This window comes from Sinocyclocheilus rhinocerous, unplaced genomic scaffold, assembly GCF_001515625.1.
Source record: "Sinocyclocheilus rhinocerous isolate Xijiao unplaced genomic scaffold, SAMN03320098_v1.1 scaffold392, whole genome shotgun sequence".
NCBI lineage: Eukaryota > Metazoa > Chordata > Actinopteri > Cypriniformes > Cyprinidae > Sinocyclocheilus > Sinocyclocheilus rhinocerous.
The window spans coordinates 102,816-123,533 of record NW_015638990.1 but is presented as its reverse complement, the minus strand read 5'-3'; the positions used below and the strand labels follow the sequence as shown (position 1 = coordinate 123,533).

General features: G+C 37.5%; 1 protein-coding gene across 2 annotated transcripts; it reads left to right on the top strand.

Annotated features, from left to right (window-relative positions):
- Positions 1–1,521: 1,521 nt before the first annotated feature.
- Positions 1,522–13,138, top strand: LOC107750847 (serine/threonine-protein kinase VRK1). Of its 2 annotated transcripts, none has more exons than XM_016566392.1 (13): positions 1,522–1,631; positions 2,772–2,941; positions 3,041–3,096; positions 3,573–3,642; positions 4,210–4,297; positions 4,466–4,574; positions 5,037–5,129; positions 7,905–8,037; positions 8,325–8,445; positions 8,767–8,825; positions 10,442–10,614; positions 12,660–12,753; positions 12,861–13,138. In XM_016566392.1, exons 2-13 carry the CDS (start codon positions 2,776–2,778, stop codon positions 12,977–12,979), a joined length of 1,281 nt encoding a protein of 426 aa, XP_016421878.1. In that variant the 5' UTR covers positions 1,522–1,631; positions 2,772–2,775; the 3' UTR covers positions 12,980–13,138. The 2 variants fall into 2 exon arrangements, with proteins under 2 accessions (XP_016421878.1, XP_016421877.1); XM_016566391.1 differs by having other exon boundaries at positions 2,751–2,941.
- Positions 13,139–20,718: the final 7,580 nt, after the last annotated feature.

The window sequence follows — 20,718 nt, the reverse complement described above, 5'->3', positions numbered from 1 at the left end:
GAAGACTGGAGTAATGGTTGCTGAAAATTCAGCTTTGCCATGACAGGAATCAATTACATTTTAAAATATATTAACATGGAAAACAGTTATTTTAAATTGTAATAATTTCACAATATTACTTTTAATAATTTCATAATGTTATTTTTTAATGTATTTTAACCAAATAAATTCAGGAACGGTGAGCGTAAGGGATTTCTTTCAGAAACATAAAAAATCCTACTGATCCCAAACTGACCATGTCTCACACAACAATCAATGTTGCTTTTGCTTTTGTGACAGAAATGATGTTACATGAATACACACGAGCACAGCTGATCTGAAGAGGCCGTCTGCATAACATCAACACCATCTCACCCTCTTGAAGTTCAGCCCTTCTCTCCACAAAGTCAGACACCATCTGCTCATCTGGGGAAAATGATACACGTTTTTCCCTGCCCTCCTTCACGGACTGAGCCGTTGCCTCTTCCTCTGAGTGCCCTGTCATTCTTCTGCTATGAGCGATGTCCTACAAAGTTGATTAACCAAAATATCTATCAATATGTAGCTCTGATGTCATGTTCTTCTATGTCAGACATCCCATTAGCTCAGACATCAGTCCTCTGAACTATAAAATCCTTCATATAAAATAACATCTCGGGACACATTACCTGTCCTTCATTGCTGCAGAAAACAAACCATGAAACGTCCTCCAAAATCTGCTTCTGTGAATTGTGTTGTGTTGTTATTCTGTAGCCTAATAGTCACTAGGCAAAATGAAACTTAAACTCGCAGCATAGCACTTCTACAAAACAGTTACAGGATACCACATAGTCAATTATTCATAAACTATGTGCCTCTCAACGCTAGTACAGCTCTATATAAGTCAACATCAAATATGCACATGGGGTAACAGAGCCTAAAATATTTTTGAGGGCTACTTACTGTTGTAAATATACCTCACATTAAATGTATAACAGTACTCTGAAAAATCTGTAAAAATAGGGCACAATGTATTGTGTAGGCTACTTAATATGAAGGATTTGCCCATATTGATTGTTTACAGGTATTTTATCTATATTATAAATTTTGCACTGCATTGTGTTTAATGATTAAAATGAATGTATAATGTCCATTCATTTTTTTAAACAAAAATTTAGGCTAATGTTTATCAGAGACAATGACAAGCTCTAAGTTTACACTATAAATATATACCATTAATATATGCACATGTTTTTTCTCTACCCACTAGTAATATTATAAAATATGAGAAATAATTTCCAATTAATTTTTATTTTTACTTCCTGAGTTCCACCACCTCTGAAAACATAGTTTAACCTAAGACAATATAATACAGTCACCTATTCAGAAAGAAAAAAAGAGACACATTTACTAGTGTAATGTTTATAAATGCTCTTTTGTAGCATTTTTTCAAATTTGTCGTTTTATTTTGATAACAACACCATTGTAACTGTTCGTCGGAAAGAAAAAAAAAACAGGTATAAAAACTACATATCCCATCAGGCATTGCAAAACCAGGAACCACGCAGCCTTGTTTCTAACCAATCGCGTTCGATGAGCCTCAACTGATGAGCAGTTTTGCGGGAACTTTGGAGAGGAAGAGCTGTTACAACCTGTCACTTACCCACGGAAAGGTTAGTAGAATATTCTCCATCTGCTTTGATTAAGCATAATGCTCCTATGCATTTAATAGCGGATTATGAGGACAAATAATCGGCTCTGTTGTGATAAAAAGCCATAATAAGGCAGCTAACCGTGCTAGCATAGCAAGTTGAAATAGTTGAGCGGCATTTTACAGTTTCCCCCTCAAATACAATATCAACAACCCAATGTTACTCTCATTGATTACGTGTGATTAAACCGCCTGTTTTATCACTCTTAAGAAACGTGTATCACATAAACAAACTGAAACCACAGCTCTTAGTGTCTGTGTTGTAAAAGTGAAACAAAAAGCATCATTGGCAGGACTGCAAATTGAAACTATCCATATCACAAATGTCACGGAGTTTGTCATCAGTTAGTGCTTAAGTGTTAATACATCTGTGATGCTGAAAGTCTTCAATATATCTACATTTTTATGTCTAAAATAAAGCCCAAACACTGACCTGCATGACAGTTTTAATGACTTTTATGACACCCTAGTATTAATGTTTCTTGTTTGTAACGTTACTTGTAGTGTAACTTTTAGTAGGCCTCTATCTAAGAAAACACGAATGTTCAGTGTAGCTAAAGTTTATATATCTGTAATGATATGATGTGACTACATCTGATAATCAGGTCCAGATTTTATGGTGAAGTTGTGAAGTGTAAAACCACATTAAACTTTTTGAATTATTTTCATTCCACCTGATTATTATTATTTTTTTCAAACCAAAAAAGAAGGAATTTAAGGTTTTGCACTATTTTAATTGATCACGAATCTAATGTAAGCAAATGTGTGGAACTGACAGGGTTGCTGTGATCATAGAAAATCTATACATGGCAGAGAATTTCTAAAATGTGATTTCCAGGGCTGCTTAAGTCATAAAATTCTAAAATCTTAAAAGGTCATGTAAATACACATACACATAGTTACATTTAGACAATTTAAATAATGTTTTCAGTCATCCTTATTTACTATTAAGTAATATTGCTAATATATTTGTTATGAATAATGTTGTATAAAATTAGAAAATATGTCATAAAATCCATATTATCCCTAAAGGCCCCCACTTTAGTTCAGTAATGGAACTTGTGTTTATCTTGTTTGATAGAGAAAATTTCAAATTATTCAGTAAAATGCCACCAAAGTCCAAGGCAGGTGGGGCGAAGAAAGCGAGAGCTCCAGCCAAGAGGAAACTGGCTGAAGAATTCCCACCTGGAGAAGTTCTGACGGATAATGCAAAGAAAACATGGAAGCTTGGATCACCCGTGGGGCAGGGAGGTTTTGGCCTGCTGTATCTTGGTAAGATTCAAAAAAGCTGTCGGAAATTGTGAAGTTCTAAGGCTTTATTTTGTTTTATTTATCAGTTGCTCAAATGTGAATTTGTCATACATCTTTTAGCAAATGAAGACTCTTCAGGATCTGTTGGCGCTGGTGAACCTTATGTCATTAAAGTGGTAAGGGACTTTTGTTGCTTTCGGCAGATATATGTCTAGATCTTGAACTTTTTGAATGCATGTGATGTTTGGGTGGTCAGCAATGTAATGTCAATCAATGAAAGGCATTTCTGTGACCTTAACTAGAACAATAACATGTAAAAAAATATATATATATTCAAAATGACCAACAACCATCACTTTTATTATTATCTTAAGTAAACAGCAATAAAACGTATCATTATTACCTAATAACTTGGGTAAAAGAGTATGACTTGCATTGAAGACCATAAAATCATTGAGACTTGGGCTAGTAAAATGTAAAATTGTCAAATGTTTACATTTTACAAGCAAACTAAATAAAATTTAGTGCTTTGGTGAAGTGACATTGCATGGAAGTGCGATAATGGATGTATAAATGCATGTGGGTTCACGTTTTTATATTTCATTTTAAATGTCAGTTATTTTTGGTGATTATTTTTTACTGTGTCTTGCAGGAGCCCAGTGAAAACGGCCCTCTCTTCTCTGAACTGAAGTTCTACATGCGAGCTGCCAAACCCGATCTAAGTATGCCCTTGTGACTGCAAACACACCCTCATACGCATGATGAGCCAGACTGAAAAAAGTCGAAGAGCAACTCTTTTAATTAAAGAAAGTTCTGAGCTCACCATTGAGGGCCTTATGGAGACAGACAAACCACAACTCTCTGCCTTTGGTGGCTCTTATGGCTGCCCCAAGGCCACAGCATTGCGCTTTATTTAATAACAATCCAAATGTCAGTCTCCCTTGACAATTAACTGCTATATTACTAAGGGATGCTCATGTTTTATTCATTGGAATATTGTAATGTTGGTAAATATTTGTGCCACCAGCAGATTACCTTGCGTCACACTTGCAGTTTGGTCCCTGAGGAATACTCTTATATTACTTTGAGCATCAACAAGTTTAAAGAATAAAAGTTTTGAATGATTTACCCACTTCATTTATGAATTGATAATTTGATTGCATTTAACGCTTATTGTGATAATCTCACTCACTTAGAACACCGTAGTGTCTCTTGATTTAATTTTGAAGTGGAATAGTTCATATGTTGTGAATCCTGTTTGTGATAGAATGTTTTACATGTTTATTCAGTTGGGGCTTGGATGAAGTCAAGGAAAATGGACTATTTGGGAGTTCCAAAATATTGGGGCTCTGGTTTTCATGAGAAAGGTGGTAAGAGGTAGGAGGGAAAAAAACTATTTTCTAAAGTATTACATGATAAATAACATGACATCTTAAATGATTTTTGTTGGAAGTTACAAAAGTTTTTTTTTTTAAATCTTTGATCTTTTGAACATGCAACAAGGCCATTTAAAGTATGATGATTTCACCTAAATCTTTATGACAGGTACAGATTTATGGTCATGGATCGATTTGGAACGGACCTACAGAAGAAGTTTGAGGGAAATGAAAAGAAATTCCCAAGGAAACTGGTTCTTCAGCTGGGACTCAGACTTGTAGGTTTCTCCTAAAAGTATTTTAAAAGTAGCAATCTGTGGCAAAAATTGAATGGTGCATCAAGTTATGTTTTTTTTTAGCTGACCACTATGACAGTAGTCTTGTACTTCCCTTTGACAAAGCAAATAATTAATGTTACAAATGTCATTGTAGAAATGGCCACTTCACATATGTATATGTCATATAAAATTCATCTATTTCACAAACAAAATGTGTTATAATAGATGGGCTTACTAAATTAACGTGAGCAATGCGGGAGGCCACTCTTATTTAGAATAAAATACTAATAATTATTCAACATATAAATACAAATATATTTTATAGCTATAAAATTTAAATGAAGACATTTTACACATGCATAGAATTTTTCCAATGACTGTTGTGGCATTGCAGGCAGTGGGAGAAAATCTTATATTCCTGTATTATAAAATCTCATATTCTAACATATCTTTCATCTCTAGCTTGACATTCTGGAGTACATCCATGACCATGAATATGTGCATGCAGACATCAAAGCCTCCAACCTTCTTCTGTCTTATACCAAACCCAATCAGGTTTGTTTCAAGCCTTCAGCATGTTAACAGATCTTTGTTGCCATGGCTGTACGGCTCTAACTCTAGAGACGTAGAAGGCAGTGTGTGTAGACTGCAGGACTGTACAGAGCTCCTGCTTTTAATTGGAGTACCAGTGATTTGCAATGTAAGAAACTACTTGTCTTATTTTTTTTTCCCATCTGTTAATGAGATTTGGGTGGAGAAAAAAAGCAAAACAATTTTAAGCCTTTAATGCGGCTCATAAACTGGAGAGATTAGAGACAGTATTGAAGCTGTCTCTAGCAAATAAGGTTTGGGGGCTGGGCAGGGGCAAATATTTAATTTGAAGATTAATAATGTATCAGTGGTGTATTATTAAGCTGCTATTTTTAAAGTCACAATTTAAAACTCGGCCTCTTGGGATTAGTCGCTGCTTACTTGGTGACTCTGAGCATCCTTTTTTGAAATTGCATGGGTGTTCTTTTTGCCTCTGAATACATGCATGTCTGTGTTTTATAAATGTGTGTATAAAATGCACTGGGTGTTGACTAAATTACAGAAATGCTTAAAGGGGTCATATGATGTTGCTAAAAAGAACATTATTTGGTGTATTTGGTGTAATGCAATGTTTAAGCGGTTTAAGGTTAAAAAAACACATTCATTTTCACATACCGTACATTATTGTTGTTCCCCTCTGCCCTGCCTTTCTGAAACACATTGATTTTTACAAAACTCATCGTTCTGAAAAGCGTGGTGTACTCTGATTGGCCAGCTATCCAGTGCTTTATGAGCTGTGATACAAGACTTTTGCTTGCGTTTTGGAACAGTTGACAGAACTAATCGGGTCCCGTTGCATCGTCACAAAAATTTATAATTTGCACTAGGGTTGGGCCAAAAGACGATGCCATCGCTGATGGCTGATATACATCACGATGTTGATCTGGCATCGTGACCCCCCCCCCCATAAAGCCGCTTTGCGAGTATCATATATTGGGTTATTTTTCGCAGTTTGTTGCACTTAAGTGGCCAAATACACACAAGATGACGTCAAATGGCCGTCCTGGTAAGTATCCTCATAAACTCAGTCGGTTTTGTCTTAAGTGAATTTAAACAGTTGAGAAAGAAAACGCATGTGTATCAGCATATTGGATCCGTGCAGTCGGTCTTAAAGGGACAGCAGCCTAAAGGTGTGCTGTCTGTCATTAATGTTAATCAAACAGCGAAAGACAGAAAATCACTCACTGCTCTTGACTGAATAACCTTTGTAACTTTAATCTGTTTTTAATTTACAGTTTATTCCATTTTTGTACCTTAATTCTGTAGACCGAAACGGTTTCCAAAACAAAATTACAGGTCCTGAGTTGAACTGATAATATTGGTTAAACAAATTACAATATACAGTGATGTGATATGTTCTCTGCGTGGAGTAACATCTGGTGCAGTTGCATCTTGTACTTATTATTAAAACAAATAGAAATCAAACATGTAGCATTAAGTCATTTATTTTAGTTAACATTTGCTGTGATAAATTTGAACAGATTTTTATTCTTATTGTAAAATAATGGAATATTAGGTCATGAATATTGTCTCAAAAGTCATGGAAATGTATTGGTAAATATGTGTACGAACCCTGATGTTTGATTGAGGCATTTTAGGAAGTCGTAGATGAGTCTTAACTTTCAGAAAGAATATCTGAATATCTTTGGGTTTGAGACATTAATTTTTGTGATTTTACAGATCTTATATATGCACAAACAGCTTGTAACACTCCAAAGGAAAACATGAAATCGCATCATATGACCCCTTTAATATTTTATTATTTTAACTACCAGCAATATAGAAACTATTTGAAATGTTTGTGTGTGTGATTGGGATTTGGTTGTTTTTAAAAAACAGTAGGCTAGACTTATCCTTTGACTTTAGAACACTGAATTCTGAACTGAATGTGAATGACTCCTATGAATGGTTCTTTTAACGTATTATTCCAAAAGATTTAAACTCATAAGTTAGCAGTTTGAATCAGTCTGTCAAATCTTTCAGAGAGTAAACTCACAAGTCCATCCAAGTGGTTACTAAATGAACAACTAAAAGTAATTATAACATGATGTTTAGCAAGTCAGATTGTTCATTCTGTAACCACTTGGATGAATTAGTTTCTATTGGAAAATAAGCATGTTTTGTATTTTAAGACTGTAGGGAGGACAGTTTTGTGTTCTTAATAATATTTTTGCGCGTTGGGTGTTGATGCTGGCGGTTTCTAATCAGCAGCCCCAGCTTTGAACACCTCATGACAACGTTTAGTTAAAATAGTTTTTTTTTTTAAATATATATAAAGTTGGTGATGTTTGTCACTGTAGGTGAGCTGTTAATCTTTACTGTTGCAAATTGGCCTATGCAGTTATTCCTATAACACTCTACCTGGACACATCAAATAATTTTGCACTTTTTGGGGAGGTAATAGGTGCACCTGCAATTTGTCTGTTTTGGTATCTTCCAACTCTGTTAACTGCTTCCTGTTGCTTTGAAAACAAAGTGCTAATTGTCAGATCTCTTTTATAAGTGACACATACTGCTAATTGACAATCAGACTGTTTGCAGCTTCAAATGTGATTTATTTGTAGTAATCTTCAAGTTATGGTAGACTTTATTATCTTGGGTGTTATATCTCTAAATAATTTTTAATTTCCCAGTAATTTGTTCTTTTTTTTTTTCAATAATTGTTTTACCATTGCTTTACATTTTTGTTGTATAATAAGCATTTTATTTGTACTTTTTTTTTTTTTTTTTTTTACCCAGGTATATTTAGTGGATTATGGATTGGCCTACAGATATTCTCCAGAAGGAGTGCCAAAGGAGTACAAAGAAGACCCAAAGAGGTGTCACGACGGGACCATCGAGTTCACTAGTATTGATGCGCACAAAGGAGTCGGTAAGAAATTGTAATAGTCAGTTCTATTGGTCACCCTTAAAGTTCACACTTTAGGCCTTGGTGAATCCCTATGGCCTGAAAAAACTTTTTTTAACCCCTGGAGGATCAGGTAGCACACATCTGAGCAGTCGTTTAAGTGTTAATTATGTAGAACATCACATTGTGACAGAAAAATTATGAAGAGAAATCCTATTTTTAAATGTTTATATAATGGTACTTTGCATCGAATACTACAAAGGTGGGCTACCCTTTAAAATAGCCTCTGATAAATGTATATTACATTTCAGCCCCTTCAAGAAGAGGAGACCTGGAAATTATGGGCTACTGCATGATCCAGTGGCTTTGTGGACGTCTACCCTGGGAGGACAAACTTCAGGACCCACTGTATGTCAGAGACTCCAAACTCAGGTGACTGTCTTTAACCTCACTTGTGGCATTTCAGGTTTCACTTCTTTCTGAACTAAGATGTAATCTACCTATTTTCTAATCTACCTATTTTACCTATCATATTTTTTTTTTTTTGCTGTGGGATAATGCTTATTGGGATAATGAATAATGAATAACTAATATACCTCTTTGCAGTATAACTAATTCATTTTTCCATTAATTTCCTTACAGCAAATGTCTTTATACAGATAATAATGGATTAGATTTAATGAATCATAATTATAATTATGCATTTAAGATTTTGATTTTTTTTTATCCATTTTTAAATATTCTTCTCCTCAGGTGTAGAGACAATATCGATGAGTTCTTGAAAAGCTGTTTCCCTTCAGAAAATATACCAGGTGAGGCAAAACTGAGTAATCTTTAAGTTCTGTGTGTTCATATATTTAAAAAGGTGAATGCACTTTGTTTGTAAAATATCAGTTTTATAGTTTGTAACGGTAGGTTAATAGTCTTAAATCACAATAATACAAATAAATGGGGTTTAAGCATATTTATTTTTTAACCGTGTCGCGACCGCAGAAGCACCTGTGAATTCTGCAGTATTACTTTTTGTTTGTCTGCCAAGCGGTAATTGGAGTGACGCACTTTCGAGCTCTGATGCGAAAGCAAGAGCGCGAGGGCCTCTTCTCTTGATAATGAGTGTGGACCGGGTGATTTAGTCTTAATTAGAGCTAATCTATCCGCTCCGTGCTAATTCCCAGCAACTTCTCGCACTTTCTTTAAACTGAAGCATGACCGCTTTTTATATAGATATATATATATATATATATATATATATATATATATACACACACACACACACACGCATTTTCAATTCACACAGATTGTTTTGTGAAATGTATAGCAAATATAAAAAAGTGTACATAACCTGTTTCTGTCTAGTGTGGTGCCATAAAAAAGTGGCTCTGACCACAGATGCTTCTTCTGCTGCTTCTTCATTAATTGGAGGAAATGTTATAAATGCACTTATCAATAAATATTATCAATGTCATAAATTTACATAGAAATAGTCAGATAAGATTATAAATATTATGTAAAATGATTAAATATTATTATAATATAATAAAATGTTGATTCTGAATCAAATTTTTTACCTTATATTTTCAATGTGATCTCTGACTGTTTGGACCCACATGTGTGTGTATATATGCATATAATAAACAACGCATTGTATCAGATAGCCTGCTCGACCACAAAACAATGAAAAAAATAAAAGATGACGTTTTTAAACAAACTTGTTTTTCACCCTTCTCCGTTGTCGACCTCTGCATTGCCTAGTTTTGCAGTCAGTGTATGGCAGTCTGTATTTTTGCAGAACTTTAGGGCGTTCTTTCTTTGTCGTTTAAAAATCAAAGATGTCATTGGCTCCCTTTGCTCAGTCGCTGATGTGATGGCAGTTCTTAAGCCCTGTGACAGCCGTGCGGCAGACGGCGAGATCCCTCCTCAGGCTGTTGTCTTGTGCGTACACGGCGCATCACAACACCGAGGTGATGGGAGGCGGCACTGTTAGCAAGGCCATCACGACTAATTCTGTTTGGTGTGACTATTTTAGCAGCCGACAGTAAACAAGAGTTTGTGAGTGGAGAAGTATAAGGAACAAAGTGACAAATGTCAGCCCCTCTCCTCTAAACTTAGCCTGAAGGTTAAAGTGTGAGCACCTGCTGTGAAGACACTGCCCTACAGGGACTGTTCTGTCTTTCCTGCACAATGCTAAACGCACAAACATACGTGCACGTGCACCTTATTAACGTCGGAACTTCTGCGTGTTCATTTGAGATTAACTTTGAGACGGGACCCAAGTAACTTTCGCTTAATCACACACATAAATGCTCTTCGTTTGTTTATTGACCCAAAAGCGTCTTTAACAGTGTGCAGCTGTATTGCCAAGTCTGAAAAATAAATTCATCTGCATTAAGATTAAATTGTTGTGCTTAATGTAATTTTCAATTTCTAGAGGAAATGAAGAAGTTCATGCAAGAGGTCAAGGCTCTTGGATACACAGACAAGCCAGATTACGCAAAATTGCGAGGAATTTTGCAGCAAGGCCTGAAGACCATAGGGGCGACCGACGACAAAAAGCTTGACTTCGATGTGTCGACCAACGACGCAGGTCCGCCCTCCGTCAAGGTGAGAGTCACCTTCAGTAGAACATCAAAAAGCCGACCTCTGTCGCACTTCCTCATTCACGGCGCATTGAAAATGCTGCGACAGTCCCTTTTTGAAGCCTGCCGTTTAAAAATGAGCCCATTTCAACATCCTTTAATTTGTTTACCTGTTGAAAGCAGATTCAAATTTGAAAATGCCCACACACGATCCAAGACTAATTGCTCGGGTTAGTAGGAAATGCTGTAGAGTGCATTGATTTTCAAATACGATTATCGTGTGATGCTTTTAACAAACGTTTCTTGAGCTTATTTGGATTCTTTCTTGCAGTCGACACAGACGTGTCCTCATTTTACCTCAAAGTGTCTTGATGTTAATATTGTTATGAATTAGATATTTATTTTCAGTATTTCTCTCTGCTTTTCTAATGGTGGAATGTCATTTGTCCTTAGCTTATTATCCTATATTGCAGTCAACACCCTCAAGATGTCAGATGGTATGAGATCTCACTCCTCTGAAATAAAGAGGTTATTAATCACTGATTTGTTTTGTCTGGATTTCAAGTTAAATGATCTTTAGAAGTGAATTCTGCAGCCGTGGGGTTTTTTTGTGTGTATTTCGTGTAAAACAAACCGTCGGAGCCCGCAAAGATGCCCTTGATGGCATATACTTTGGGGAAAAGGATAAGACTGTGGCTTCATTCATGGGGTCCGGCACAAAGAGCTCTTGGCAACAAAGCCGTCTGCATCTCAGGTTCTCTCCAGTGCCCGGGTGTTTATCCCAGTGGCCCCTCCTCTTCCTCCCACAGACAGGTCCTGAGTGCCTGTGTTTATTCCCTGCTAATGTATCACAAATTTGCTGACACTGTAACCTTGGAGTCGGCGCGGGCCGGCAATCAGCGAGCCGCACTTACGACAGGGGAGGGGATGGACTCTCCTCGCTTCCCACAATGCAGTTTGCATATGGAAGGTGCCACCAGGGAGCTGGCCCATGCCAGCTGAGGGTTACCTGCCCACTGCCGTTATTGTATGTAATTATCGAGCCAATCTGTTCAGCTCAGCAGGGTCTGGATGGTAATCATGAGGCAGCAATTGGCAAAATGGAAGGGAAATGTGAGGGGGTGTGGGGGGGGCTAGTAAGGATGATAGTTCAAGTCCGAGAGAGGGGCGAGCATTCATTATGCAGTCTGAGTGAAGAAAAGGGAGAATTTGATTGCTGTCGTTAAGTGCATCTTCTTCATAACCCCTGGTTCGGTTAGTACGATTTCCTTGAATTGAGGACTTGAGCTTCTATGCTAGAATTTTCTTTTTGGGATTTTTGGTCCCAAGGATTTTTGATTGATGAAATTGTTTAAATAGATTAACTTATTCTAAACTTTATTGTTTGGAATTCGAAGAAAAATTCCCAACCTTAAAATCAGTTTCCTGCACAGAACTGGTCTTTTCCAGTGTCAAAATACACTGCTGTTCAAAAACTTGGGGTTGGTAGGATTTTTTATGTTTTTGAATAATTGAATGTCTCTTATTCTCTTATTTTCAAGGTGCAGTTATTTGATAAAAAAATACAGTAATATTGTGACAGTGATATGAGATTATATTACATATATGATACAGTATATTGTATATATATGGTTATATTCTATATACGGTACAGTAATATTGTGAAATGTTATTGCAATCCAATTTAAAATACCACCTCTTTTTAATTGAAAATATTTTAAAATGTAATTTATTTTTGTGATGACGACAGCTGAATTTTCATCAGCCATTACTCTAGTCTCCAGCGTCACATGATCCTTCAGAAATCATATCAATATGCTGATTTGGTGATCAAGAAGCATTTCTTATGATCAGTATTTAAAACAAGGATTCTTTGATGAATAGAAAGTTCAAAAGAACAACATTTTTGGTCAATTTATATATGCATCCTTGCTAAATAGAACTATTATTTATTTGCAAAAAAAAAAGCATCCTGACCCCAAACTTTAAAACGGTAGTGTACATGTATTGCGTTTGACATTTAAATTGTTATTTGTTCCCCTTGTTTGTGTCTTTATTTTTGATTGGAAGACTCCCAAGCGAAAGAAGGCAGAGGAAAAAGGCCAGTCTGCTGATGAAACCGAAGGCGCCCCTGCAAAGAAGAGGCGAGCTCCTCAGAAGAAGGGTAAGTTATGTTTATGGACTTTATGGTTGACCTGTTCACCTATTATCATCAATATCAGTCATTTTGGGTGTGGTAAACATTTTAAACTGAATGTGTATCCTGTTTAGATGTGAATGGGGCTAAAAAGACTGCAAGTCCTGCAAAGCGTCCAGCGAAGAAAGAAGCTCAGGCCTCATCTGAGCCAGCGGTGAAGAAAAGCCGAGGAAGGCCTAAGAAGAACTCTTAATCCTCTTTGCACTCGAGTTCAAGTTGTTTCCTTTTTGTATCTTTTAAATTGTCTGGTCTGTATTTGTTCTCTGTGGTTGCATTTTCTTAAACTTTAGCAGGGTGTTGGGCACACTCTCTTGCAGTGAAATGATAATAAATAAGGGTAAAAAAAAAAAAACGACAGTGGCTTTGAGTTGAGTTATTTTCATTCCTTTGTAATGCCTTGAATAATCAAGCCTATGCGGATGAGGTCCAGGGGGGATTGCTTTGCCCCCGATAAGGAAATCCCTGAAGGAGCTCAGAGTCCCGACTCTTCCCCCGCCACATTTTCCCCTTGTTGTTGTGCTATGAAAGCCGCCAGAAAGCGGCTGGCACTCCGACGTCTGTGGGAGAGGCGAGCTGGTCTTTGATACCTGCATCGAGGCAGGCGAACGTGTGGCAGACGCCACTGAGCCGGGTACGTGCGTTTGGTGAAGGGGGCTCTGCGCCTTTCCGCTCGGCTGCCATTTGATCAGATAGAGACAAAAGACTAGCACTTGGGTCCTACTTTCTGTGTCACTCTCGCTTGAGTCTTTCTTAACTTCCTGTTCTCCGCTAAGAAATGGCTTCAAAGAGCTATCATTAAAAGTTAGTTGTGGCTGCACCACTTGTTATGCATTGTAACTTTATCGTTGGTTTTGATAACGCACCGACAGCATTCGCAGGCGTATTTTTAGGTCCAAATGTCATCTTGAATTGTTTGCTTTGTAATCGCGGTAAAATTGATATGACATTTAGGGGACAGGAATAATTTGATGAGGACAAGTTAGAATACATGAATAATAGATCTGGCATGTATACAAGGTCGTGACTGGAAGAGCAGAGTTATGTTTTCCAAGAGTTTGGGGAAATGCACTTGTAATAGAAACAAACTCAGTCATGCATTTTTTTTATTTTATTTTTTATCAACACCTCATGATTCAATTCTCTTTCACAGACTCTGGTTTTGATTTGATTCTTATTCACATTCTGATTTATTTGGTTATATTGCAATTAGAATGTCTGTTTTGCTTACAAATGAAGAAATAATCAATCTGTTCAATCTTTGTCGTAAATTATACAGCATCAGAAGAGAGTTGTAAATATGTAGCATTTCAGACTGATTCAAACTGGTAACTTATTTTGAACTTTTATACTCATAAGAGGCATTTGTTTTGAATTGGACTACACCAGTCACGTTGTATGTATTTTTTTTGCATGCGACTGAGAGTAATAGGCATAGGGTAAAAGACCGATTTTATGATTTTTGGGAACCAATATTGGGATTTTTCTAATGAAATTCAGAATTAATTGGAGAATCTGTTTTTACCCAGCCCTAGATGAATCAGAATTTTTGAATTTGATTTATCAATGCTTCAGTGTGATCTGTGAAATTTGACGTGTCCTATCAGTAAAGTCAAACCATTAAAACCTGAGTAAGGGACATTAACCGGAGTTGACAAACCATTGCAAATTAAACTTAAATTTGTGTAGTTCCCAAAAACCCCAAGTTTGAACTTTCTTTTAACACTAAGCTTATTGCAGTTGTCCATCATCTTCTGCTCTAGGTCAGATGTAGCAAAAAAAAAAAAAACATGTACACAAAAACCATCGTTGGTGCTTTTATACCCAATTTGCCCATTTCAGAGCTCCTCTGAGGCCAATCTCCCACCTTTCACCCTCTCTGGTTTCCTTGCTGAGGGAGACCAGATCATGGGTTGCCTTGTTAACTCTAGTTAGACTCTGTTGGCCCAGCAAGAACAGTGAAAGAGGAAGATGTTTCTCCTAATGTTTGTTTTCAGAGCGGAGCCGCGTGAGCCCTGAGCTGATGCCGGCATCGATTGTTCCAACAGTGAGGACTAAAGTGCACCCCTGTGTGCTTTCTTCCCCTTCCTCACCACTGACCTTCAGGGCGCACAGCCATTGCTCCGCAGTAGGGGGCAGTAGTACATAATGATTGCACAGCTGGGGGGTGGGTGGGTCTTGGAGGCAAACCTTAAACACAACATTACCACCTGTACCTCACCGGAGGACATGCTGCTTTGATGGGCCTGACTGTGGCCATTGATTGACCTGTGTTTATATCCACTCTCTTAGTTTCTCAGAGTTTGTCTTGGGCTGTTTGCTGGAGAGCTGCATGCTGGAAAATAATTTCTCCACGCAGAGGTTTCACTGGCTCTCTGCTTTCCTCAACGTTTTGGAAGGGGGTCGGTTTTTAGTAATGGTTACTTGTGCTCTTGGGTTGAAACTTATGGCTTTTATTGACTAGCTGTACTCTTGAAACTTTGCGAATTAGGGAATGGCAAGAAGGTTCTCCATTCATTATACCGTTATATTAAAATAGTTAAATAATGATTGCTTTAAATCAAGATTAGCAAAATTACAGGGACTGGCAGAAGGGAAATTTCATATTTATTTGTTTATTTATTAGCGACACATGACCAGTCAAATGTTTGTGGTCAGTAAGATTTTTTTTTAATTAATATTTTTATTCTCCAAGAATGCGTTAAATTGATTAAAAGTGACAGTAAAGACATTTGCATCGTTACAGAAGTTCTCTTTCAAATAAATGCTGTTCTTTTGAACTTTTCATCAAAGGATCCTGAAAAAATGGATCTCAGTTTCGACAAAAATATTAAGCAGCACAAGAGTTTTCAACATTCATAATAAGAAATTGTTCTTGAGCACCAAATCAGCATATTAGAATTATTTCTGAAGGATCATGACACTAATGGCTGCTATTACAGAAAAAATAAAAATATATATTATAAAACGGGTAGTTCCGGTCCTTGATTATGAATGATTGAGCTGCGTTCGAAGCTGTTGTAAATTGCTCTACAAACATACACCTTTGTTTATGTCTGTGTGTTGCTTGGCAACCACAAACCTTTCTGAGGAACTACATTGTTTGGCGGAAGAATAATGTTTGTGTTAATATCATTACGCTTTATTTGCTCTTTTATTTTGTGAAACCTTAATATGTATATGGAATAACTGTTTTTATAAAAGCAATAAGCCCCGTGAAGCCGTGGTTTACAGTGAATTTATAACAGCTAAGGGGGTTTTAGGCACTCTGCTTCACGTCGTGCCTAACAGCGCCCCTTAGCTGTTATAAATTCACTGTAAACCATGTACGGCTTCTTGTTTTAAAAAGTAATAAAATATGAAAATAAAATAGTTATTTAAAGTTATAATAATATTTTACAATATTGCTGGTTTTCCTGGATTTTTGACCAAATATGTGCTGCCTTGGTGAGATTCCTTTGGAAAAAATAAAAAAATCTTACCAACCCTAAACTTTTGAACAGTAGTGTGTGTGTATACATTTAAACTGCTTCATGATTTTACTTTTTCTGAATGTAAGTTACTGTTTTACAGAAGCATGTTAGATTGGTTCCCGGTGCGGGGATTTTGGGAACTTATGGCTGCATATTGGAAACTACAGTTATGCTTATTTTATATTTCAACATACAGTGGCATTTATTTGTCTTACAGAAATTCAACATTCAGAGCTGCATGTTAGTATCTTAATAAGGGGAGGGGGTGGTTGGCAGGCAGCAGTGATACAATGGAGAAATTAAAGGTCGTCAATGATGGTTTCAAGCTAATTCTAATCACAGACTTCATACTTTTTACTTTGTTGCGGTCCTTTCTTTTCTGTTAGGGCATCTGATAAATTTGTCCGGCTCGTAAATTCATTTGTGTGTTTTGGGGGTGAAAAAGAATAGATTCTTTTTTTCTGATTTCTCAACGCCAGCTCTATTTTTTCTTCTCTCTCGTTCTCCCCTCCTTTAGATGAAATAAATTTCACTGTTATTGTGTTTGTATTTATTCCCATCCCCATTTGCCCCCATTCTGAAATACCCAAACATGGAAAAAGAAATATACTGATTTTATATGGCAGAGTGAGAAAGAGCTCTTTCAATGCAGTTATGGTACATTTGCGATTCTAGTTGTGTGTAAATATTAGAAAACAGCAGGTTCTCACATTCACCGAGGAAAGGCATAGCAATGGGGCTAAGACGCGCGTTCTTATCGGTATTGTATTCACACTACACTGTCCTCCTGCTGTTTCTAATCTGCCGCCGCCGCTGTGAGCAAAACTGGACAAGCATTTATTGTCCCAGCAGGGGTATGCTTGACAAGAGAATGTTAAACACTCCACTACCTGCAATTTTCAAAGGTGATACTACACATGATAAAATGTAGATACACGCTTAATTTCTGTTTTTGGGGGAAACGGGAAACAGGAAAATAAACTGATTCTTCTGTTTCTTTTCCGCATTATGGGCTGGATTCTGCAAACGTGGTGTGTGCTTTTACTGTTTGTACGTTGAAAAAGCTGTATCATAAGCCGTCGATCCTCCAGGCACAAGACTTGTCCAAAACGAAAGTGCCAAGTCCAAGTCTGCGGGCCAAATTGCAATCTTTAATTCGATTTACCCTTGGCAGCGGAGTTGAGTGGGTTTAGTGGTCATCAAAAAGACATGTTCATCAGCGTGAGGCGAGCTCTCTTTCTCCGAACTGTCCGTGCCGTTCATCAGGACTCTCTCAGACGACTCCCTCAACCTCTCCATGTCTCAGACAAGTGATGAGTGCCAAGCACGGACCCAATAACTGCTGGTGACATGGGCGAGAAAATAGAAGAGGCAGGAGTCTTAATTAATGTGACGTGGACACGTATCTCATGCCCACTGAAAAAATATCTAATGAAGTGCCGGTTGATGTTCTAATGAACTCTGAAGGGGTCCTAAAGAGGATGTTCAAACTTGCGTTACGCGTTAGCCTGTGATCGTTGTCTCTCAGTGATATCAAAATCACACTGCTTAAAAAATACGCCTGGATGCTTGCTCGCGAGCTACGGGTCTTCGATTAGGTCCCACTGTCTAATGGTCTTCATGCTGGGTGTGTCGTTTAAGGAAACAAAACGTATTTATTTAAGCAAGTTATGGGACAGTGAACAATTTTATTAACAGGGAGTCAATTATCTTTCTTGATAGATGGCTGTGCTGATAGAAATGTTTGCTGTGATACTGTCAGTGCTTCGGTGGAGATCAGTGATGTAGGGATTGGCTGCCCAAGTGCAATTTATACGTTCAGTCCATCTTAGTAGTTTTGTCCTGGACCATCAGTTTTGCTACTGTACCTGTAGGCAACGGTTCAGCAGCGAGCTGAGATCTTTTCTTTAGCACAGGGTCTGTGGGATGCCCGGGGCAATGTCTTGCATGTGGCCTATGGAACATGGCGTGCCTATTCTGAGGCAATCGAACACCACTGTTGTGGTCAGTTTGTGGCTGGATTTGTCACGGTATTTTATGAACTTCCTTTAACCAGCTTTGATGGCTTTTGCAGCCTCTTATTAGAAATGTCATTTTCAGCCTTTGAGATATAAGAACGGCCTTCTAGGAATCATGTCATAGGTAAGAAACAGCAATATATATATTTTTTCTTTTTTTTCCAAAAGAATAGCATGTAAACAGAGCATTTAGCTCGTATTATTTTATAATGTAATGTTAAAATAATAATATTATTGTATATTTAATGTAATTATGTGTGTGTGTGTATGTATATATATATATATATATCATCTTTAATTGTATGTATATGTGTGTGTGTGTGTGTGTGTGTGAATATTTACATTAAATTTTCATTAAATATGTTATATGTACATATATGTGTATAATTAAATATAAAAAAAATGAAATTGTAATATTTTTAATATATGCTTTTTGTGTAATTTATTGTAATTTGTTGTCAGATTGAGTGCAAAATACATTTTATAATATTTTGTATATTTGTGTATTGAACTTCTATGCTCTCTAGAGATACAAATGTGTAAGATTTGTGATAAGATTTTTTTCCAGAATTGCGATGATGATGATGAACCGTCAGGCTGCGAGAGCCCTCTGAGAGAGTGGTTCCCATAGTATAACGTCATCAGCTTCTCCAGCTCCCAGCAGCAGCTAATGCTTGAGGGCTTCAAACAGCCCTGCGGGTTCTATTGTGGTGTCCGGCTTGCGGGGAGGAGAAGAAGCGACTAGCTCAGGTTTCATGAAGCACCACTCCTCCTTGACACAAAAAAGGGCCAACCTTGCTGACCCTCTGCCTTCTCCCACCATTGTGTTCTTGCTCTGTTGCTGTGGCTCCAGCCACCAGATTGGTTTGCTCAGGAATGGGAGAGGATGTGTCTGCCGCTCCATCTGTCAGACCGAGGATCAAATAATAGGATTTTCTGTCCTGGAATTGAAGATAATTGCAGTCTCTATTCCGCTCCCTAACCGTATGATATTAACCTTGCGCTCCTGAGCCCACACTGGGGGCAGAACTTGGGCCAGATGGCATTGTGTTTTGATACCCGATCCAGGCGAGGAGGTCAAGTTGAAGTTCAAGTCCAAAGCTCCGCTGTCCCTGCCTCCGCTGACACAATAGAGGTGTCATTCAAATAGGACGTCCTTAACATTACTGGTTCTTTGCTGGGAGGACAAAAAGTAGAAGCAAAAGAGCAGTTATACATACGGTGCGCTGCTGAGGGTGAAGATGTAAACCATTTATACATACCGGGGTCATGGTGGGAGAGGCCGGAGGTCAGAAGAGGCTTGCTTTGGGGACGTGAGCAGTGTCAGCGAGTAGATTTAGTATCAAAGGTTTTTCCTGTTGCATACGGGTCGAGAGCGAGCAAGATAAACTACAAAGCCATTCAAATGTTTAGTGTCTCATTGCTGTCCATTTGCTACTTGGAGTTTGTAAGGACATTGTGAAAAAAAAAAAAACATAAAGGAATACTGTCCGAATAAGAAGCAGAAATTGCTTCGTGTGATCGACTAACCCCATCACCAAATGTAATGAATGAGCCATTTGGAACACTTTTGATGATAAGTCTGACTGCATGTGGTACGGTGGCCTCCTGTGGTGGCTTTGAGCCGAATACACAGTAATAATGTTCCCCTTCTCCCATGGTGCTCCTGAGCGTGCCCTGGTTACTGTCCCCTTGGTAACATACACACATTTAGAAAGCCTTACATATACACCTGCTATGATCATGTTGATGAGAAGCAACCAATTTAATTATATGCAGATTTTTGTTTATTAAGTGAATATATACATATAGAATATTGTGTTAGGATGTACAAATGAGTGATGCAGAATCTGTAAGATCATGTCCAGGTCTTATTTCACCACAGTATCAAAAGAAAAAAGAGATTATATGTAGTTTAAAGAAAATTAAGCTTATAGACTAGATTTGAGATTTTTTTAATTAGTTTTTTTTTTCCATTCCACCCAGTTCTCATCAAAATAAAATGTTATATTAAATAAATAAAAAGCTATATATATATATATATATTTGTAGTTCACAAACATGCACAATTACTGGTCTGATTTTCTTTATAATGCCCTTTTTCCTTCTTTCGCTTTAAATGCCGTGTTTTCCCTTTCTTTAATACGTTTCCTTTACATAAGCACTTCCACCTTATATGATCCTTTTCTGGATGAATGTCTTGATTTATATAGTCATGCTCTCTCTTTCCTCCACTCCCTCCCTTCCTCTGTGTGCACCTTGCATGGGATGGCGTGAAGTTATTGTAATTTAGTGATGATTTGTCACTGTCATCCTCCAGGTTCCCGCTGTACCCTGAGACCGCGGTTGGGCCCCTCTCCGGCAGGGGTGTTCCGGGGACTGCCACGTCATCTATACGGGAGCCCCATTAATAAGGGTTAAATCTGGCTAATTGTAATCCAATT

Bases quoted from the DNA above. Each gene is read 5' to 3' on its own strand.
- LOC107750847 (XM_016566392.1), top strand. From the start codon at position 2,776: ATGCCACCAAAGTCCAAGGCAGGTGGGGCGAAGAAAGCGAGAGCTCCA. The intron at 3,643-4,209 runs GTATGCCCTTGT...ATGTTTATTCAG, and splicing joins AGCTGCCAAACCCGATCTAA to TTGGGGCTTGGATGAAGTCA. The intron at 8,038-8,324 runs GTAAGAAATTGT...ATTACATTTCAG, and splicing joins TGATGCGCACAAAGGAGTCG to CCCCTTCAAGAAGAGGAGAC.